The following is a 21498-nucleotide window of genomic DNA, read 5'->3' on the forward strand; positions in this document are numbered from 1 at the left end:
GGCTCTACTTTTCAGAGTGTAGAACTGTAAAAAGAAGTAAAAATTCCAGTGGATGGTGTGCACACATAAATACCCATATTAAGCACTGTGATTATAGACCTAGTGAATGAGCCTGCTTGGCTCATTTACCACAGCATCCCTGCCCTTCTCTGTGCGGCTTCAGCATTAATTTAGATTTGCTCCGAGTACCTGCTGTTGGTTGTCAGTGTAGGCCACTGTGCTGCTTCCTCTCTTCCTCAGGCCCCGTGTTGAATCCCCAACCCCTAATGTGAGTTCATTTGGGCTCTCGTGCACGTTATTAAGCTTAAAGGATGGTTTTTTAAAAAGGTGAAGACTCGATCCAGAAGAATACCCAACCCTCATCATAAAAGACAAGAGGGGGCTGCTCTCTCCTCACCTTGTAGGGCACAGAGAGAAGTCAGAGCTGGGAATTTAATATAGTTTTGAAATTACAGTTTCCAGATCTTTCCTCTCCCTCCCTTAAAAAAAAACAACCAAAATGAAGCAAAAATACAAACCAAGCCCGGCTCTCACTGTGTGGTTTAGGATAGTCTAGGATTGGAGATCCCCCTTGCTCAAGGTCACTGTGTAGTTCAGTGTAGTCTAGGATTGGAGATCCCCCTTGCTCAGGCTCACTGTGTAGTTCAAGTTAGGCTGGGATTGGAGATTCCCCCTGCCTCAGTTTCCTAATCAATGAAATTGTAGGTACGCACACTAGGCTCGCTTGAGAAACACGTTTTTGCTTGTTGATTACTCTGCCTAGTTCAGTATTTTGTCAGGACAACTAAAGGTTACAGTTGCAGTTTGTCTTATATTTTTGTGTTGCTATTATAAAAAAAATATAGTGAAAATGGCCAACCTACTAAAAGAAATCTTCAGATTCAGTGCAATTCCCATTAAAATTCTAACAAAAATTGAAAGGACAATTTTAAACTTCATATGGAAATGCAAAAACCCAGGACAGCTTAAAAAAAAGTTCTGAGTAATAAAAGAGCTGCTGGAGGTATCACCATCCCCAATCTAAAAATATACTGCAGAGCTATACTAATGAAAAATAGCATGGCATTGGCGTTAAAACAGATAGAATTGAATTGAACTGAAGACCCAGACACGAAACCAAAGACTTATGAATACCTGATTTTTGATAAAGAAGCCAGAAATAATCACATAAAATAGCCAGCATCTTCAGCAAATGGTGCTGGTCAGACAGCATGTCTGGATGTAGAATACAAATAGATCTATACTTACCACCCTGCACAAAACTCAAGCTCCAAATAGGTTAAAGATCTCAACAAAAATCCTGGTACACTGAACCTGATAGAAGAGAAAGCGAGGAATAGCCGTGAACTCATTGGCCCAGGAGAAGATTTCCTGAACAGAATACCAACAGTGCAGGCACTAAGATCAACAATTAATAAAAGGGACCTCATGAAACTGAAAAGCGTCCGAAAGGCAAAGGACACTAGCATTCAGACAAAGTAGCAGGCTACAGAATGGAAAAAAAAATTTCACCAACTACATATCTGAAAGAGAACTAATATCTCAAACTTACAAAGAACTAAAAATAAAACAAAACCAACAAAAGCTAGACATTAAGAAAACACATAACCGAATTAAAAATATAGTACAGTGGGTTGCCTTGCCCAGTCTTGAAACAAGGAAAGGTGTTTAGTCTTATGACAACTTGATATGCCATGTTTTGTTGATACACATGGAAGGCCTGCCTTTTTTTTTTTTCTGAATAGAAACAGAAGAGGAGTGGATGGGATGGAGGAGGCAGAAAGAAGGTAGGGGAAAGGACTGGAAGAGAGGAGGAAGTGGGGAACTGTGGTAGGGATGTTATAAATAAATTACAAATGTTAAAAAATGCAATACAGATCTAAACAGAATTCTCAAAAGAGGAAATTTAAACGACTGAGAAATACTTAAAAAATGTTCAACATCCTTCATCAACAGGGAACTGCAAATCAAAACATTTTAAAATTTCACCTTACACCCATCAGAATGGCCAATATGAGGAAAACAAATGACAGCTCATGGTGACGACGATGTGGGCCAGGGAACACTCGTCTACTGCTGGCAGGAGTGCAGAGCAGTCACTATGGAAACCAGAGTGTTCCTCAGGAAGCTGGGATAGATCTACACCAAGATCCAGTTATACCAGTCTTGCACACATAAACAAAGGACTCTATGTCCTACTGCAGAGAAACTTCCTCAACCGTGTTACTGCTGCTCTATTCATAATAGACAGAAATTGCAAACAACCTAGGTGCTCCTCAACAGATGAACGGTTAAAGAAATGTGGTACATTTACACAATGGAGTATTACTCAGCTATTAAAAAAGTGTTCATGAAGTTTGCGAGAAAATGGATGGCGCCAGAAAAACAGGTTTGAGGTAATCTACGCCCAAAAGATAAACATGGTATGTGTGCACTTATATGTGGATGTTAACTGTTAAGTTTTTAATAAGCTGGCTGCAATCCATATAGCCAAAGAGGTTAGGTCTACTGTAAGGGACTAGAGGGAAGGAAAGGTTCTCCCTAGGAAGGTGAAATAAAATATATAGTTATGGCTGGGCGGGGGTGGGGGAGACTGGAATTGGAGGATCAAATGTCAAATGGGGTTGGGGGAAGGGAGAGGTAAGAAAGCATGGTGGTTGAATAGGAATGGTCCCCATAGACTCATGTGTGTGAATGCTTGGCCCATAGAAAGTGATACTACTAGGGGGTTTGGCTTTGTGGTGTAGGTGTGACCTTGTTGGAGGAAGTGTGTTGCGGTGGAAGCAGGCTTTGGGGTTTTATATGCTCAATCTAGGTCTAGTGTGGCTGTTTTCTTCTGCTGCTTGTGTGTGGTTCAAGATGTAAAACTCTAGGGGTTCACCCACACGCTGAGACAATGGGGATGTTCTATCGGGAACTCACCAAGGCCAGCTGGCCTGAGTCTGAAAAAGCCTGGATTAAAACCGGTCTCGCAGAACATAGCGGACAAGGAGGACTACTGAGACCTCAAGAACAATGGCAATGGGTTTTTGATCCAACTGTACCTATTGGTTTTGTGGGAGCCTAGGCAGTTTGGATGCTCACCTTACTAGACCTGGATGGAGAAGGGTGGTCCTTGGACTTCCCACAGGGCAGGGAACCCTGATTGCTCTTTGGGCTGAAGAGGGAGGGGGACTTGATTGGGGGAGGGGGAGGGAAAGGGGAGGCGGCGGTGGGGAAGAGACAGAAATCTTTAATAAATAAAAAAGAAAAATAAAGAAAAAAATAAATTGGAAAAAAAAAGATGTAAAACTCTCAGCTCCTTCTGCAGCACCGTGTCTGCCTGGATGCTGCCATACTTCTCTCCATGAAGATAGTGGACTAAACCTTTGAAAAGAAACTGTAAGTCAACCCCAATTAAATTAATTTCCTTTATAAGAGTTGTTGGGGCTCATAGTGCCTCTTCTTAGCAATAGAAACCCTAACTAAGACAGGGAGGGACAGCTAACTCTAAGGGCCATTTGAGAGGTAGTATGGAAACCTACTACAGTAGAAGCTTCTTAAAATATATACAAATAAAAACTAAATCTAAATGGAATCACAAAATAATTGGAGAGCAAAAGTCACAACTAGACACCTTTCATCCCTAAATGAAACCTCAAGTGCTATGGTTACATCTAATTGAGTTGTTGGCCAAAGGGTCCCATGGGAAGCCCTCAACAACCCAGGCTATTGCCAGCTATTGGCTGCTCTACAAACTGATGATAAGGCCCTATTGCTGAAGACAACACCTACACACCTCATTGAATACAGAGAAATTGAGCTGGTCCTACCTAGAGCCTTTACACCTAACTGACTAATGTTTATAGTGCTGGAAGGTGCTCTGCACACTACCAGAGGAGAAAAGTAAACACCAACACAGGTACAAACCCTTAGATCTATGATGGTGTCCTGCTAGTGTATAACAGTTTCCTCTGAGATTGAAATATTACATACTATAGGAAAAGCTCCTTAAACGTGAAGGTAAACTCAAGATAGCTTCAGGAAGTCCCAGAAACTGATCAGATTCACTAGGCCCCTCTCTGCCAAAGTAAGAAATAAAAGCTGAGAGTCTCCCTCAGAGGAGCAGAGCTAAAAAGAAGGACTCGGACCAGCCAAGCTGCAAAGAAGACTGAGACCAGCCTAGCTACCTCTAACAGATTTAGACCAGAGTCACTTGAAAAGGATATGCTCTTAACTGTTGAGCTACCTCTAGGCTGTGCAGTGTGCTCCAGGTTCTCAAGTTTTGTGATCTGTCATCTATATTGGGGTGGGCTTGATAATACAGATGTTTGTGAGTCATTTGGGCTCTTATAAGTAACTCCTCACCCACATTCCTTAAGTAACCCTGGTAAAACCCTTTGGCTCATGAAGTTGGACTTTGGTGGTATTCATGCTTTGGTCTGTCATGGGTTTCATATCTGAGATGAGTAGACGTGTGTAGCGTCTCCCTCCTCCCAAAGTTTTGTCACACAACAACTGTATGCAAGATACGCTGCTGCAATAGTGGCATACAGGAGTAATCAGCCAGACTCTGACTGGATTCAAGGCCCACTCCATGGGATGGAACCCATGGCTGACACTATCTGAGTGTCCTTCTGGACTCAAAGGAACCCGAGACTTGATAGACCACGGACCTAGGGGAAAATCACTTACTATTATTCTGCTAAAGTAACCTAGCAAGAAATTTACCCCTAATGACATTCATCTATACTCATAGATCAGTGTCTGGCTCAGTGATCATCAGAGAAGTTTCAAAGACTATACTGGCTGGTTTTGTGTCAACTTGGCACAAGCTAGAGTCATCAGAAAGAGAAGTGCCTCAATTGAAAAAATGCCTCCATAAGATCCGCTGTAAAGCATTTTCTCAGTGCCTCAATGGTGGAGTGCCCAGACTATTGCTAAAACAAAATATATTTAATAAAAATATTTACTAAATAAAAAAAATTACTAAAACAAAACATAACAAAAACTGTACTAAAACTGTACTAAAATTTCTATACATTCATCTTCACACACTGATGCTAATGGTTCCATAGAAGGGAAGGTCTGACTGTTGGGTTACAATACACTGAAAATTTGGGTAGATACTTTTGGAAGTGCTAGGCTTCCCTTCATAACGATGCTCTTTTGTAACAGCAAGGCCATGTCTCCTGTACAGCTTAGAAGCTGCTTTCCTATTTGTCATGATAGATAAAGAGAGTTCCTTGACAGGCTTACTACTGACATTTGAGGCCAGGAATCATCTTCTGTGTGGAGGTGGCGTGCTGTTGACATACTTTCCGCTCGTCATCAGTGGCTTCTGAAGATCAACAAAAATCAGCAGCCCTGTCTCACTACTGCGTTAGTGACACCAAAGTCCCAGTTTCCACCTAGCGGGCTGTTTCCCCACTCCTAGGACCTCTAAAACGTGTATGCAGTCCCAAGACAGTTTATGCAAACTGCTTTGAAACCTGTAGGGTTGCTACCAGTGAGTTATTTTACTCAGCGGTTATTGGGTCAATTCTAGTATTTTCTTGGTAAGCAAATCTTCAACGAAGGCTATAGATTTTGTAGCTCCTTGGCCTGGGGTAGGAGAGCAGTCTCTCCCAAGACTGTAGCATGCACTCATTCCTGCCTAAAGCTGTTCATCTGGGGGAGCCCTATTCTTCTAGACTTCTGAGCCACACATTATAAGATAATGACTCTATTCTTGAATTAAGCCACCAAAGCCGTGATAATTTGTTGCAGTATTGATAGAAAATCAATAATAATCTTCTATACAATGTATGTATCTTCATAGCAATGTATGAATTTGGTTTTTGATGTTTCTTTAAAAACTTGACCTGATTTTTTTTTCTCAGTAGAAATATACTGGTTATTCCCTTGTACGCTTTTATGCCCTTCAAACGCTATTATATAGACTTCAGTGTAACCCGAAGACAAGGGCAGCTGAGCACTTCCTGGGAGAAAATCTGGACTTAGGACTGGTTCTGAGATGAAACAACACAAGCCGAGAGAAACTGAAGTTAGATGAAAAATGAATAATGTTTTTCTGAAACATACATTATCGGTTAAGTCTGGAACCCTGGGTCTATGAATCATTTCTCAGCCTCAGTTTTTCACCTAAATTCTGAGAATGAGTGCCGGGTTCACTGAGATGGTCAACTCAACAAACCCACAACGCTCAAAGCTCGTAAAGCAAACTTCTCCGAAGATTGCTCTTAGGAGTTTTGGTTTCTTTGGCACTGATGGCTTTGTGGGGTTGTGAGCTCCGGACAACTGGAGTACCCAGGGAGGTGGCTTGTGCAAGGCAGCCTCAGGCGCGCGCTCCCACCAGTTTTGAGCCGTCTCGGCTTCCGCCGTCCGCAGCGGTCACGTGCCCGCTGCTCACGTGCCAGACGCCGCTGTCACTGTGCAGTTGTTCCGGCTTCCCGGGTCTGAGCTCCTAACGTCTGCCTCCGAGTCTCCTCCGCTCCGCTCCGGCTCTGCCGTGGCCGCCGAGCCTCGGAGCTCGACCGCAGCCCGCCCGCCCGCCCACTCCTTCGCGTCCCCGCGGCTGTCCAGGTGAGGCCGCCCGGGGCCCCGTAGGTTTGCGGGACCGCAAAGCCTTCCCCGCAGGACGGACTGGAGAGCTCGCGGGGGGCGGGCAGGCGGGGGCGTCGGGAAGGCCGCTCTATGCACCCGGGTTCCAGCCACGCCCGGAGCGAGCCGGTTCTGCCTGGGTCCGGCCGGCCGGCCGTCTGCGCCGACCTCGCTTGTTTAGGCAGCCAGTTCCCACCTAGAGAAGTGCAGTTCCGCACTGACTAAGCACAGTGCGAACGCGGAATAGAATCGGGGTATGCTTTTTTGCTTCCTTCTGGTCGTGGGCAAGAATATAGGTTTTGGGAATGGGAAGCCAGTTTTTTTTTTTTTTTTTTTTTGTGTCATGGTAAAATGAGGTGTATGCATTTATCTGTAAGTCGACGACGGAGGATTGTTTTAGAAGCTCATTATTGTATATTTTTCTTGTTAGACTAAACTCCCGTTGTTGGTTGTACCCAATTCGTTCGAGAAATTATTCTCAGTATTGATTTTGAAAACATTGTCAATTTTCGTTGGAAAGGAAGGCACTGGTTTCTGAAAATCTACCATGCCGCTTGGTATATTTTGAACCAGTAATTTTAAAGAAAGGAATTAACATGACTCTTCAAAATGAAGCATAATATATGCCAATAAAATACATAGTTGGCCTTTTCCTGTATTTAATAGTGTTTTCTGTACAAGAGATTGGAACGTGATTTAATAGATTTAAAGTAGTGGATATTTGGGTTGTTATTAGCATTTCAAAGTACTGGGTATGATTGCACCAGAGGTGGTCCTATTTAATATTCTATTTAATTCCAGTTTTGCTATCAGTCTCTTAAATGGTCACTTAAAAAGTCTCACTGTATAGTAAGGCTAATAGTTAAAAGCTCTTCCCTGAAAAAGAAGCCTAGAAAGTTCTTTTATAAGGGGCTGTAAGGGGCCGTGGACAAAATATGTCCATGCTGTTTATTCTTAGGATGTATAATATTTAAGTTAAATGAAATTAATTTGGCTACCTTATGCTAGTAGTTTGGAAAATATAATGCCTGCTATTATGTTTTTGTCTTGACCCTACACTGAAGATCTGTGTAGAAGCATACACTATCATATTAGATGACCAAAATGGACATCCGAGGTGCTGTGGATGCTGCAGTCCCAACTAACATCATCGCAGCTAAGGCCGCCGAGGTCCGCGCCAACAAAGTGAACTGGCAGTCTTATCTTCAGTAAGTCCGCTTTGCTGTGAATCATGGCTGTCATGTGCTTTTGCATCAGGCTCTTTCATGGTCATGCGTCTGTGAGAGAAATCCTGGAAAACTACTAAGAGCTGTGGAAGAAACCTCCTGGCTGTCTTAGGGAACCTCCTCTGTGGTAGGAACAGCTTGGGGAAGTAGAGCCGTGCGTGGTGGCTATTTTATTTTATTTTGTGTGCATGACTGTTTTGCCTGCATGTACGTGTGTGTACCACATACATGCTGGTGCCTTCAGATCTCAGGAGAAGGTCTCAGATACCCTGGAGCAGATGGTTATAAAACACCATGTGTGTGCTGACCTTTGCAGGTCACAGGATAGCTGTGGGAGAGCTGGTCCTCGCCTGCCCTTTCGTGCTAGGGATCGAACTCAGGTTGCCAGACTTGAGTGGCAGGTGCCCTCTCACTGGCCCTCATGCTTTCTTGATTATTCTTCATCATTGCCTTTTATTTCGTGTAGGTTTATTTTGACATATTTATAACTGAATTTCTGAGGATCAGATTTGGATATGCACATTGAAAAACCAATTGAGTAATCTTGCTAATTTTTTTTCCTTGCCTACACAAAGGTTACACAGTGTAATGTCTCAAGAAGGAACTCATAGTATCAGAACAGACCTTTACTTCATTGTTTGCTGTGATAATAGGAAGCTAACTAACTGTTCAGGGGCTTGTCAATTATACAGAAAAGGATAGCTAATTCTACCATCAGAAGTCTCCTGAAGCAATGATCCTTCAGTTTAGTCTTCAAGGATGAATGCATGGCAGAAAAGAGGACCTGTCCAGATACAACCAGCGATTGTGCTGGATGTTATTTATTGTTTGAAGGCAAGCAGAGGTGAGAGCTGAAGGTCACGGCGAGGCCCTGATGCATGTGTGCCCTTGGGAGGAGTTGGGCCTGTCCCTGCCACTTGGTGCTCTTCAAGATGATTCTTAAGTCATAAAACCCACAATATATTTGAAGTCTAAGAAGGTCAATATGTACAACTCATGAAAGAGATAAAGTTGATTGTAGGTGGCAGTTGTGTCCCAGAGTTGCCTTTTTCACAGTCACTATCGTGGGGATACAAGGAACACAGAGTTTACCATTTACTCTTGGAGCTGGAGGAGCTCAGCTGTAGAGGGCTTGTACAGTGAGTGTGAATGTGGGCTGCACTGTCCCGTGACAAGAACCCACGTGCCCCTTCTCCTGAAAGTCGCTGCTGAGGTTCTTGGTGGGGAAGTAGCTTAGACATGGAGAATCCGTAGTGGTAGTGGTAAGGTTGTTGTTAGAGTGCGGAATTGCACAGTTAGTGCTCGGTTTAATGTGCGTGGGCAAAAGTTGTCTAAGATGACTTCTAGATTCCTATATTAAGGGCCTGGGTTATCGTGGAGCCAGTTGCCCAAGGATCCGTGGAGGAAAGACTTGATCAATTGTAATTGTTTAAATCCTCTGAGCTCCTGACTTCTTCAGTTCAGAAAGCCTTCAGATTAGAGGACAAGGAGTTGCGTGTTTGCAGAGCCTGACTCTGTTTAATGCAAACAGAAGACTGTTGATCAGAAAGCACTAGCAGAGCAGCAGAACTTTCTCTGACTTGGTTTTGCAGGTTTTTAGTCACATGGAGGTTTTTCAGTTGTGTCCTTTTCCAGTCCTGAAGCCTTAGTGCTACATACGTCTTATTTTCCTTTTTCCTAGTTTGGATCTTTATTTTGTTGTTGGTGTTATAGATTCCCTTTTTAAATCCCCTCTGCTCTCCATGTTTATGTGCAAATGTTCATCTTACATAAACAAATGTCCGTTCCTGAGCCTTCTGATGTGGAACACAGTGGGAATAAAATGTCTTCTGAAAGAATAGTTACAGGCTGTACATGACATACATAATCAGTGGATCTGACAATGGGTTAGACTTCTAGTGATGACACAGAAACCTATGGGAGCATTTCCTTGTACCAAAAGTTCAATCAATATATATTTGTCCTCATGCATTAACCTACTCCCTCCCTCCCTCCCTCCCTCCCTCCCTCCCTCCCTCCCTCCCTCCCTCCTTCCTTCCTTCCTTCTTTTCCTTTTTTTTTTTTGTCTTTTGGTTATTTTTCAAAGTAGGGTCTTACTGTGGAGTTCTGGCTGCTCTGAAACTGATTATATTGACTGGGCTACCTCTGCCTCCCAGTGCTGGGGTTAAAGACATATGCCACTCTGCCTGGCTAAGGAGAGGTTGCTTTTTAAAGAGAGGGAGGATGACGGTATTCTTAATTGGAAGACAAAAAGTGTCAGGAAATGACTGTAGAATGTCACTGTACAGTGGCTTTGGGTATAATGGATTTGAAGGCCAACAAAATATGTTGGGCTTGTGGTCCGGAGGAATCAAGGAGACTTTGAATGAAAGTAAGAGGTGACACTTTATTGAATCCTTACACTGGGTAAGGTGCTGTATTAACTGTCTTAGATTATACAGTTGGTTCTCTGTACAAGCTCTTTGAAAGTCGTGTGGTTATTCCTGCTTTGCTGAGGTAAGGTAGTGGTAGAGCTGAACTTTTGAATGATGACAAGGCCTTTAGCACTACTGTTTATAATTATCAAAAGATAATTTTCAACAAATTAAAAGATGTTAATTAGTTCCCTTTGTGTTTCTACAGTCAGGCAATACTATCCCTCAAAATGGAGAGTTTTCTGTTAGGCTGACCGGAGGAGGCTAGTTTAATAGAAAGGCAAGGAAAGCAGAAACGGAGGTCAGAAAGGTCAGTGCTCATTGTGGGCTACTGTCCTAGGGCGGGGATGGAGAGCAAATAGCTATGGTTAGGCTGGTCAGGTGTGACTTTGGGTTAGGATTTCAGCACAGGATGCTCCATTGAAACTATGCTGTTGGGGAAATTAGTCTGCTGTCCTTTCTGGTTATGTTAGACTCCTTAGTTCTTCAGGGTCCACGTACAGGAACCTAATACAAAACAGTGGCCTGTAATTTTGTTGAACTTGCTAAGGAGAAAGGAAAATTAGGAATTTCTGTGTCACTCACAGTGCTGCTCAGAACTTACTGAACAGAATAACTTGTCCTTGCTTTCTAGGGGGCAGATGATTTCTGCTGAAGACTGTGAATTTATTCAAAGGTTTGAGATGAAAAGGAGTTCTGAGGAGAAGCAAGAGATGCTTCAGACAGAAGGCAGCCAGGTGATCCTTCCATTTATTTTATAATGATCACTTATTCCCTATCATTACTAGTCTGGGATGGACTGGGTGTAGCTCATTGGGAGAGTACCTAGTTAGCGTGCGTAAGGAAGACCATGGATTCGACTTCTAGCCTCAAACTGCAACATAAAAGTTAAAATGCTAGAAAACCTTTAGTGACTATGTCGTATACTGTACATATGTTATTCACATTAATATTAGTAATAACAATGCTTTTTGCCATGGTAGGGGTAAGGCCCATGGGTTTTTTGCTTGCTAGGCAAATGCTCCACCTATGCAAGTTAGTCTAAACAATAATGAATAAAATAATATTTAAAAGTCATTTTTAGTTTTTAGTTGTTTACAAGGTGTTACACTGTCTTTAGTAATCAAGAGTAACAATTGCTAGGTATGTGTATTTAAAAACAGTAACTATTTAAAGTTTATCACTAGATATAGTCGAAATGTGGTAGAAGTCATGGTAAAGTTCTTAGGTCTCATCATGATGATGTTTGTGAAAGTATACCTTTTCTATACTGTGTTATCTACTAGCATTTCTATCTTGTTCTATGAGAGAGAAATAATATCTTATAGAAGTTCCATTAAAATTATGTACAAATGAAAATAATGTGCTGGTGTGGTGGTGTATGCCTCTGATCTCAGTACTTGGGAGGCAGAGGCAGGGGATTCTCCATGAGCTCGTGGTAGTCTGTCTTACACAGTGAGTACCAGGACAGCGAGGGCTACATGGTGAAACCCTGTTTCAAAATTTTAAAAAAAGAAGAGAGCAATAACATTAATTTTGTGTTTTGCAGTGTGCTAAGACATTTATAAATCTGATGACACACATCTCCAAAGAACAGACAGTGCAGTACATACTAACCATGGTTGACGATATGCTGCAGGTAGGTAGAGTCCTCGTACCTTGGGGGACTTTGCTGTTTTATACTTTACAGTAACAGCAGTTCTGGAAGGTTTCGCTTAGTGATTCTCCTCTAGAGCTTGTACATTTTCTTACTTTACTGGAAGTACTAACAGTACTTAAACATGAAGCTGATTTCTATTTTCACAATACCAAGTAATTATGCTTGATTTTCCTGAAATTGGCTCAAAGTTGTTTTCTCTTTTTGCTTGGACTGGGGATTGAACCTAGGGCCTCATGCATGCGAGGCAAGTCCTCAGTCCTCCCCTTATTTACATATAGCCCAGGTCTTCCTCCTAATTTAATATCAACGCAGTCTACGAACCCCCAGGCTCCTTTTGTTTCATAACCAGCTTTTGATGCTGTTTGTTCTAGGCCAGGAACAGGTAAAGTACTTTAGCTCTTCTGATGCAGTTTGACGTATAATCTGAACTTTCAGTTGCCTAAAATTCTGCTTTTTTAATTGCCTGTGAATTCAGAGAGACCTGGTAATAATTTTGTATTTTAAACTACAGTATAATCTTGGCTTAATTTGTAGAGCAGGATTTATGAGATGGGTCCTTCAGCTGTTTAAACTTCAGCCTGTGTGTTTCTCAAGAGACATGAAGAGGCTGGAGGATTCAGCCCACTTGTAAAGGCTTCTTTAGCCTGTGAAAGGATCTAGGTTCAGCTCTCTGCTCCCAGTACTGGGGGAGAAGAGACACTGAGAGAAAAGTGCTAGTTTGGGTCCTTAAAGAGTACTCTTGTGTAAGTTTATAAGGAAAAAACCCTACATATTCACGGCCTAGTTTCTGACATGTTTAGTGGCCATTATTAGGGATAGATAAATAAGGAAGAATGACTCAGTTGCTGGGGGCCCTCAGGTTTTTAGGGAGATAATTATTTATATTAACAATCCTGGGTTGATGCAGGCTTGTCTGATAGTGGTCTCATCTTTGCGCACACTTAGTCTTTTAAAACAGGAAGGTTAAGGAAAGCAGGAATGCTGTGATCTTCCTTGGCTATTGTGTGGGTCTGGAAGCATGTGAGTTAGTGTGTAGACTGTAGTGTTAGGTACATGTATTGTAGGTAGGAAACACCTGTGTCTCAGTTCAGAGAAATACCAGTGTGAACTCACAGTTTGTCACTTATAGATGCCTCTTTTATTTTCTCATCAGCACTAGATTTTTGGTCCTTTATTGCAATGGTTGGAGGGGTGAAGCACGATTAATAAAAACTCAGAGAGAGAAATTGGAATTCAACCTGAAGGTCAGAAAAGCAAAACAGCCAGCCACTGGCTCTTACGTCTGCCTCAGTCTGAAATGGCCACCCTGACTCCAGCATTCAGAGTGAGACTGAGCGCGCTCCCGGTTTATAATCCTCTCCAGTTCTGGCATTAAGGGCGTGCACCGCCTGGTTTCTATGGCAAACTAAAGGTGTGTGTTACCATTGCCTGATCTGTAAGGCTGACCAGTGGGCTGTTTTATTTTCTGAACTTCAGGCAGGCTTTATTTATTAAAATACAAATGAAACGCCCCTACAGAGGGGCACCTTTTTCCTTAAACTTCCCATGCACACACATCTATTCTTAGGTTTTCTGTACAGTTCCTCTGGAATGCCTATTTGTTCATGCATAGTATCACCTAGTTTTAATTGTAGAGTAGTTTCCAGTATTTTAATTATAGACTAGTAGTGTCTTTTTCTTCGTGTTTTGTATCCGTTGTTCTGTATGATATTGAACATTTCCTGTCTGAATACGTGGAGTAGTTTGTTGGCATTCCCACTGGGTTGCGAAGATACAAGGGATGAGAAGAAGGGATGTTCTTAATGTAAAGTCTTTCACATTTTTAAATTTATTTCTAAATATTCTTTCCTCTTTATTGTTTTTATAAACCTCATTGCTGTTCCATCATCAGTTTGTTTGTTTATATAAGTTACCATTTATTTAGTACTTTGGAATCTCAGTGATTCATTTTATCCGAATTAATTTTCTGGTTGAATTTTCCTTTAATTTATAAAGGTATACTCTGTCTGGTCAATTATTTTCTGATTGTTTTGGCTAATACCTACAATACAATATTAAATAGAAGTTGAGCTAATGAGTTCATGATCTTGGTAGAAATGTCTCTATGTTTCTGCCCACTGAAGATGGTACTGCACCTAGGCAGGGAATCCTGAGCTCCCTGAGTAAGCTGAGCAGTAGCACTCACACTTAAATCCGTTTCTCAGCTCTTGATTCTGGATATGTGACCAGTGGCTTCAACTTTTTGCCCCTGACTTTCCTGCCATGATGAACTGTAAATAAGCCCTTGTCGTTGGAGTTGCCTTTGCCAGAGTATTTTCTCACAGCAGCAGGAGGGAGCCTGGGTTTCTAAGATACAGATGTTCTATATGCTAATTTCATGTGTTCTGTTCCTTCAACATGTGCTAGAATGACATTTAAAATCTCCTTTCATGAATGTTTTTCTGACTTTTCTGTTGTTGCTTTTTCTGACCTAGATTATAAATGTGAATGCAACATTATTTGACTTACATATTCATTTCTGTTACATTTTTACTGTTTTGGGACATTACTAATAGTAGAACGTTCTTGCCATAAAATGAATTAAAGCCAAATGCATTAATATTGGGATAGCAAATTGTGGTAATGGTGTGGAGCCACGGCCCCTCCTCCTTTTTTCTGTCTCTTCTCTTTTGTGTACACTCCCTTTTCTTTCTCCCTCTTTCAACTCAAGATTTGTCTCTGTAGTCAGGCTGACCTCAAACTGAAAATCTTCTTGCCTGAGGCTCCCTGGTGCAGGGATATCATTGTGTCATCATTCCACACCTGTGGTTTCTTTATGTGTGTGTGAGTCTTGTTTTTTTTCCTGCTTATACCACTTTCTGTGTGCCACTTTTCATGCCTATTGCCCACAGAGCTTGGGAGCTGGGGGAACATTGTATATCCTAGAACTGGAGATACGATTGTGAGTTACCATGTGGGTGCTGAGAATTGAACCTAGGTCCTCTGTGAACTGTCCCTAGTCACCCCTTTCTGCCCTGCACTGCTGTGGTTTATTGTTTGTTTCTACTTACCTGTCACTGCTTCAGGCGAATGATTTTATTTTAGGTTCATCTCTTATGTCCATTATGGACTTGGGTCTTGCTTTGTAAATTGAACATGTTTTTCTTTTTCCTTCTTCAGGTCTCATACATGTTAAGTAACTACTCTACCCCTGAACTATTGAGCTATGTATACTCAGTTTATATCTATTTCTTTTAGTAGGTGTATTAAGCATTTTTCATTTATAACTGTTACTGAGTTTCATCTGGACTCTGATAAACACCCTCTAACTTGTTTTATTTTTTATGTGGCTGGAGAGTGAACCCAGCACTTCATGCATGCTAAGCAAGGTCTCTACAGTGGATCTGTGCTCTCAGCCCTTTCTTTCCTTTTCTTTACCTTCCCTTTCTCCCTTCTTCCCCTTCCTCATTTTCTTTTTTCCTTCCTCCTCTCCCTCCCTACCTCTCTTTCTTTCTTCCCTTCCATTGGGACCTTGCTATTGGAGGCCAAACTGGCCTCAAACCCAATCTCCCCAGGGGGATTATAGGTATTTACCATCAGGTGTAGCTTCTGTTTTTAGATAGCATCTTGGACTGTTGCCCAAGCTGGTCTTGAATTTCTGAGTCTATACTTAAATTTGGGTGTTTTATTCTCTTTCCAGTTTCTGTTTGTTTTAACAGCCATACTGTTCATACTTTGATGGAGGTAGAAATGTCAATACAGTGTTGAGAGCTGAGAAAAAAAATATAAATTATAGTCCCTGTCATCCTGTTAATCCTATTGAATGAGAATAAGACCATTGCCCAAATTCTTTGATCAAATTATGCAAGCTTTATTTTCTGTTAGATAGTGCTATCTCCCAAAAGTGGGGTTTGAGAAGATAGGATGAGACATAAAAGACAGTAGTGTTTATATAGTCCCCCTGCCCCCCCCCCCAAATAATTGCAAGACTGGTTTTCAAAGGTGGGGGGATTTCCAGAGGAATTTTGGTTATGTAGGAATTTGGGTGACCATGCATCCTAATGGGATATGCAATAAGCAGGTGAGACGCAGTATATGATTATTTTGCTCTTGTTTTTCCTTCAGGAAAATCACCAGCGTGTCAGCATTTTCTTTGACTATGCAAAACGAAGCAAGAGCACTGCCTGGCCATACTTTCTGCCAATGTTGAATCGCCAGGATCCCTTTACTGTTCATATGGTAAGTTTTGAGTTGATCATATTGCTTTAAGTATATTTTATTCTTTTCTTGTTACTGTGGTACAACTGATAAGAAGCAGTGTCAACTTGGAGTTCTGAGGAATTGTAATCCATCAGGGTGGTCAAGGCATGTGACTCTTGCCTTGAAAGTAGGAAGAGGAAGCAGGGTCAGGTTATAAAACTTGAAGCCCACCGTCAATGACTTACTCCCCCCTCCCAGTGGGATGCCTAAAGGATTTAGAATTTCCCCGAATGCTACAACCAGCTGGGACTAGGTGCTCAAGCCTGTCAGGCACATTTCATATTCAATCCACAATCCACATGCACCGTCTGAAGGGAGTTTCTATTTTACACTGGCGGGCAGAGGAAGCCAACCTGGGTTGGTTGTGACAAGATAAATTGCTGAATATAGAAGGCTGTTGGAGTGAAGAAGCTGTGTTGACCTGATGTTTTTGTTTTAAAATAAGTTTTAAGAAATGAATCCTCCCCTCCCCCGGAATTGACTGTTAGGAAAACAACTCAGCAAAGTGATGAGGGGTGTGTGTGTGGGGGGGGGTCTTAAGGTAAAGGATGCAAATGGCACTCAGATATATTTCTTATTCATTTTCAGGCAGCAAGAATTATTGCCAAGTTAGCAGCTTGGGGGAAAGAATTGATGGAAGGCAGTGACTTAAATTACTATTTCAATTGGATAAAAACTCAACTGAGTTCACAGGTAACACATTTCTTTTAGTATCCAAAAGAAGTGTAATATTAGTATCCATGTTCTCCTATGTTATTTATGGTAAATGTTTTGTACTTGTTAAGTAAGCCTAACTCCTGCTGGTGTGATGGCATGCTTCTCTGTCTGTTCTCTAACTGGCTGCAGCTCCAACCTCTGTCCTCTGCCACTTGTGGTTTCTGCCCTTGCTTCTGACCGGTCAGGGACTTTCCTTCCTTCCAGGCAGCTACCAGGATTACACAGTTCGGAGAACTGGAAGACCTGCAGGAAGCAGTTCAGTGAGCGATGACAGAAAGCTTCCATATAGAAAACAAATGCTACACTGGAGACACCATCTGAACAGGCTCTGGGGACAGAGACTTGCAGGCGTAGCTTCTGCCTTGGCCTGTGTATTTGAATCACCAACATTTGTATGAGAAATACTGGTTTGGGGGAGCGATCTCTGGAGATTTTCTAGTAAGGTTTCTTATGCCTTACATAAGGTTACATAACTAGGCTAGCTTGTTTAACTGGTTATTTAATAAACAAATGGTCTTGGGTGCTACCCGGGAAATTTCAAATTACAAGCAATGTATTGTAGACCATTAGTCAATCTGATTGTCCTTATCTCAGTCAAGAGTTTGCACCAAGCTTCCAGTTGTCCTTGGACAAGTCTTATACAGTGGCTCATTCCCACATCATATGAAACCATGGGATTAAGCATTTGGGTTTAAATTGAGACATCCTGCTTACTGGTCATCTGGATTGCTTTCAGGTTTCTTTAGCTCTGTGTCTCCATGGAGAAGAAAGCTTGCTGATGCAATATCTTGGAAAATGACCATTATTTTCATGCATCTTTAGTTGAGGGCAAAATTAGAATATTTAGGATGGCTCTTTGAAATGTTTCCTTCAGACTTCCAGTGATGTTAGATGGTCAGTTGGAAGTTTGGTATGACTGATGCTCAAAAGAATGAAAGAGAGGTTGGCTGGGGAAGAGTGCTCTGAAGAAGAAAAGGCAGAGTTTAGTTTAAGGTGGGCGACACAGAGGGACTAAACCAGGCAAATAATATTGACAGTCACTGTATTGTCAACTCTCAGTTACAAATAAATGTTAATTTAACAAATTTTAGCTTAAGGTATGAGAGATGCCTGAAATTTTGCTTAGATTTACGTTTTTGTCTTACTGCCTGCCTTTGGGGACTGATTGCCCTTTCTAGTTCTACAGAGAATGTTTTAAATGAAATTATTCTTTATGTCAGCATTATCTGTAGGGTTTGCTGAGTTTGTAAGATACTTAAAAAGTATTTAAAACATGAGAATGGGTGTATGGGATGAAATTTTAGGGTCCTAAATGTAGATCTTCTGAAATCAGAACATTTCATTTTTTAGATAGGAAACACTTCCTCTCCCATTTTTTTAATACTTTAAAACCATGCATCCTTTTAAATAAACCCCATTCTGCTTTAATTCTACCTTCCCCCTTACTTACTCTTCTCTTATATATTATTATTACATTCTGTCCGCAGTTCCCCCTGCTTCCACTCCTTCCAGTCCCTCTCCTCTACCTCCTCATCCCTCCCCCTTCTCTCCTCCAGATCCACTCCTCCTGTTTTTCTTCAGAAGAGAACAGGCCTCTCATAAATATCATCAAACATGGCATAACAAGTTACACTAAGACTAGGTACATCCCCTCATATCAAGGCTGGATGAGGCAACCCAGTAGGTAGAAAAGGGCTCCAAAAGCAGGCAGAGTTAAGAGACAGTCCCTCCTTCCACTGTTAGGAGCCCCACAAGAACACCAAGCTACACAACCTAGATCAGGTCCAAACAGGCTCCCTGATCGTCGGTTCAGTCTCTGTGAGCCCCTATGAGCTCTGGTTACATGGTCCTGTGGGCTGTGTTCTTGTGGTGTCCTTGGCCCCTCTGGTTCCTACAGTCCTTCCTCCTCCTCTTCCACAGGATTCCCAAGCTCCATCTGATGTTTTGCTGTGGATCTCTTTCTCGTAAAGCCCAGCTTTCTTCTTAGGTGTAGTTATAGCTGAAAAAGTAGAAGCTGATATGAGAGAACTGCACACTGCCGTAGTTTGTTAACCTTTGGGCAGTTCACCCCTGACGTTTGTTCACAGCCGTGCCGTTTATGTTGCGCCTCAGGGATGAATTGCCGCTCCTGAAATGAGTAACATCCACTTAATGCTAACACGGTTGTAACCATGTCCTACAGCCAGGGGAAGATAGTCTGAAGTACTTGAGAGACTAGAACAGTTTTCATTGGAGTTGTACTGTTGAGTGGATGTTCTTCAAGATCTTTCTGTCTCTTTGCAGTGTGCTGTCGCTGCCATCATCTTTGGCTTTCTGATGTCGCTTGATACCTATCCTCTGCTAGTTTTTCTTCTATAGGGCACCCACTGAGGGTCGCAAGCACAGCCTGGCTTTGCTTCTCAGAGTCTGGACATTGCCTCTGCCTGGTTCTGATCACTCTTGGCTTTCTTGCTACAGGTAGAAAATTCTTCCATAGCCTTTTATCAGAATTAAATTGTAAATTTCTTGTTTAAAGAAAGGTAGGATTATTTTTTTTTTTGATATTTTATTTGCTATCTTGCTCAAATGTCTTTAATAAGTACTATATGTGCGAAGTCTTTTCCCCACTGAAAGTATTTTCTCCTTCATAAAAGATTCGTAGTTTCATGCTTCTAGTGAAAATAAACTTACAAGTGCCCAAGTCAGTTGCTAAGTTGCATATTTGTTTCTTTTTTAACTTTACAATGGCAATTTTTGCCTCGTACTTAATAGGTATGAATAAAAAATTAGACGCCATCTCGAAATTTGTTACCAGTTTTCTCTTGACTTGTTACATTATATTTTCTTCATTCCTATGTAACATTTGTGATATTGAATATGAGATCATTTGATGGCATTGCTATCTTCCTGTTATTAGGAAGTGTTGCCAAAAATATTGGGAGTGCAGGTTGTCATCTGATTGGAAACACCATTCTGTTAGTAAATACTGAAGTAGAAACTTTTGCTAGCCTTACCAGTGAAGCTTATCTTGTCCTTATAGGACTTCTCTGCAGCTCTTGTTGGTAGTCAGTCGGTCTAGCTGGAGGAGAATAATAACTTCTATATCGTCTTCATGTTCTTTGTAAGGTAGGATTAGGGAAAATGGTGATAAAGTTCATCCAATTCCTTTTGTAAGATGATTAAATTAGGATAAAATTAGAAAACAAAACTAAGTAATAAGTCATTTATTTTGTGATAGAAACTTCGTGGTAGCGGTGTTGCTGTTGAAACAGGAACAATCTCTTCAAGTGATGTAAGTATGTTCCTTCTTAATTGATTGGCTTCTTAACACCCTGAAAATCAATTGTTTTGACTCATAGGCATTTAAAAATGTGAAGGCGTTTACTAGTTCCCCAAATGTAAATCCTTGGATCTGATGTGGCACCACCCAAAGTGAGGCTAATTCTATTGCCTTTTTTATGGGAGACACAAATTCTGCCCTTTGTTGCTGTCTTGCAGGACATGCTTCTTGAGATCTCCAAACCCATGTAAGAGTTGGCATCACAGTGCACAGCACAAGAGACTAAACATGTTGTTTGTGTCCAAGTTCAGTAGTTTGTGAGCTGTCTGATATCTGTCTAAACTAGGTGTAAACAATGTATCAGTTGACTCATGGCACAAAAATACTGTTGCACTGCTCAAGCCTTGGTGGACTGTGTCGTGGCTCAGCATGGACCTCCTCACCACTTCTTCAACCAGTCTTTTCCCACTTATAAGTGGTTAAAAGTCAGTACTAACTATAGGCTGTAGGTTCTTAGGTAACATCATCTTCCCCTTTTGGGAATGGTTTAACTTTGCTGGATTTGAGTAGCGCAAGGACTGGCCATACATTTGGGGAAGAAAAAGGATGGATGTGGTTGGAGCCATGGAACAGAAACATCAGGACAAAGGAGAGAAGTGGGAGGTGTATGCAACCTTATGTGATGGAAATGCCTATGGGATGCTAGAAGGCTGACAAAGCTTTGTCTAAACCATGTGCCAGCTGTAGTGATCATTGTAATGTCCATAATTTGAATGGAATGTGCCCATATGCTTGTCTAAGAATGGTCCCAGCCTCAGAATCTACATGAAAGTTAGCAGGCAAGCTTCCCTTTGGGGCATGGATTGAAAAATGTGATGGATATTGTGTGAAGCCACAAAGGAGCTCAGAAGTTAGATGAGCACTCTCTGGGACAGAGTGAAGAGAGAAAGCAGTGGACAGGTAGAAGGTTTAGTTGTTAAGTTAAAACAAATACATAAATTGGCATCTTTATTTTTCCTTAAAATTGAATTTTATTTCATTATGTGTTTGGCGGTTTGCCAGCATTTGTGACTCTGTACCCTGTCTGTGCAGGTGAGGCCAGAAGAGGGCATCAAACTCTAGGATTGGGGTTACAAACTCTTGTTAGCCACTGTGTGGATACTGGGAATTGAACCCCAGTATCTGGAAGAGTAGCCAGTGCTCTTAACTACCGAGCCATTTACCACCAGCACCCTCACATGACACCTTTCTTTCTTGTGGGGTTTCTACAGTATCAAGTCTGGAAGAGTTCATTGTGTTATAGTTTACGTATTTTTAGAATAATTTGTTTTCTAAACTTATTTTAGCAATTGTAATTCTTTAAGCCCTGTATAAGGAGAGGTAAGTTGAGCTGTGTGAGAT

The 21498-nt window shown here is 41.6% G+C and overlaps 1 protein-coding gene across 3 annotated transcripts in view; it reads left to right on the forward strand.

Annotated features, from left to right (window-relative positions):
* Nucleotides 1-6390: 6390 nt before the first annotated feature.
* The window catches only part of Atp6v1h (ATPase H+ transporting V1 subunit H), a 60146-nt gene continuing 45038 nt past the window's right edge, over nucleotides 6391-21498 (forward strand). The window contains exons 1-7 of one of the 3 annotated variants that reach the window (XM_050165313.1): nucleotides 6392-6564; nucleotides 7647-7790; nucleotides 10857-10959; nucleotides 11772-11861; nucleotides 15987-16100; nucleotides 16710-16814; nucleotides 20056-20109. In XM_050165313.1, the coding sequence (XP_050021270.1) occupies nucleotides 7678-7790; nucleotides 10857-10959; nucleotides 11772-11861; nucleotides 15987-16100; nucleotides 16710-16814; nucleotides 20056-20109 (579 nt within the window). In that variant the 5' untranslated portion in view covers nucleotides 6392-6564; nucleotides 7647-7677. Of the gene's footprint in view, nucleotides 6565-6585; nucleotides 6837-7646; nucleotides 7791-10856; nucleotides 10960-11771; nucleotides 11862-15986; nucleotides 16101-16709; nucleotides 16815-20055; nucleotides 20110-21498 lie in introns of those variants that run through there. The other 2 variants (XM_050165322.1, XM_050165331.1) reach the window with 2 other exon arrangements.

The sequence above is a fragment of the Alexandromys fortis genome, unplaced genomic scaffold (assembly GCF_014885135.2).
Source record: "Alexandromys fortis isolate MF-2015 unplaced genomic scaffold, M_Fortis_MF-2015_v1.1 scaffold_18, whole genome shotgun sequence".
NCBI classification, from domain to species: Eukaryota; Metazoa; Chordata; class Mammalia; order Rodentia; family Cricetidae; genus Alexandromys; species Alexandromys fortis.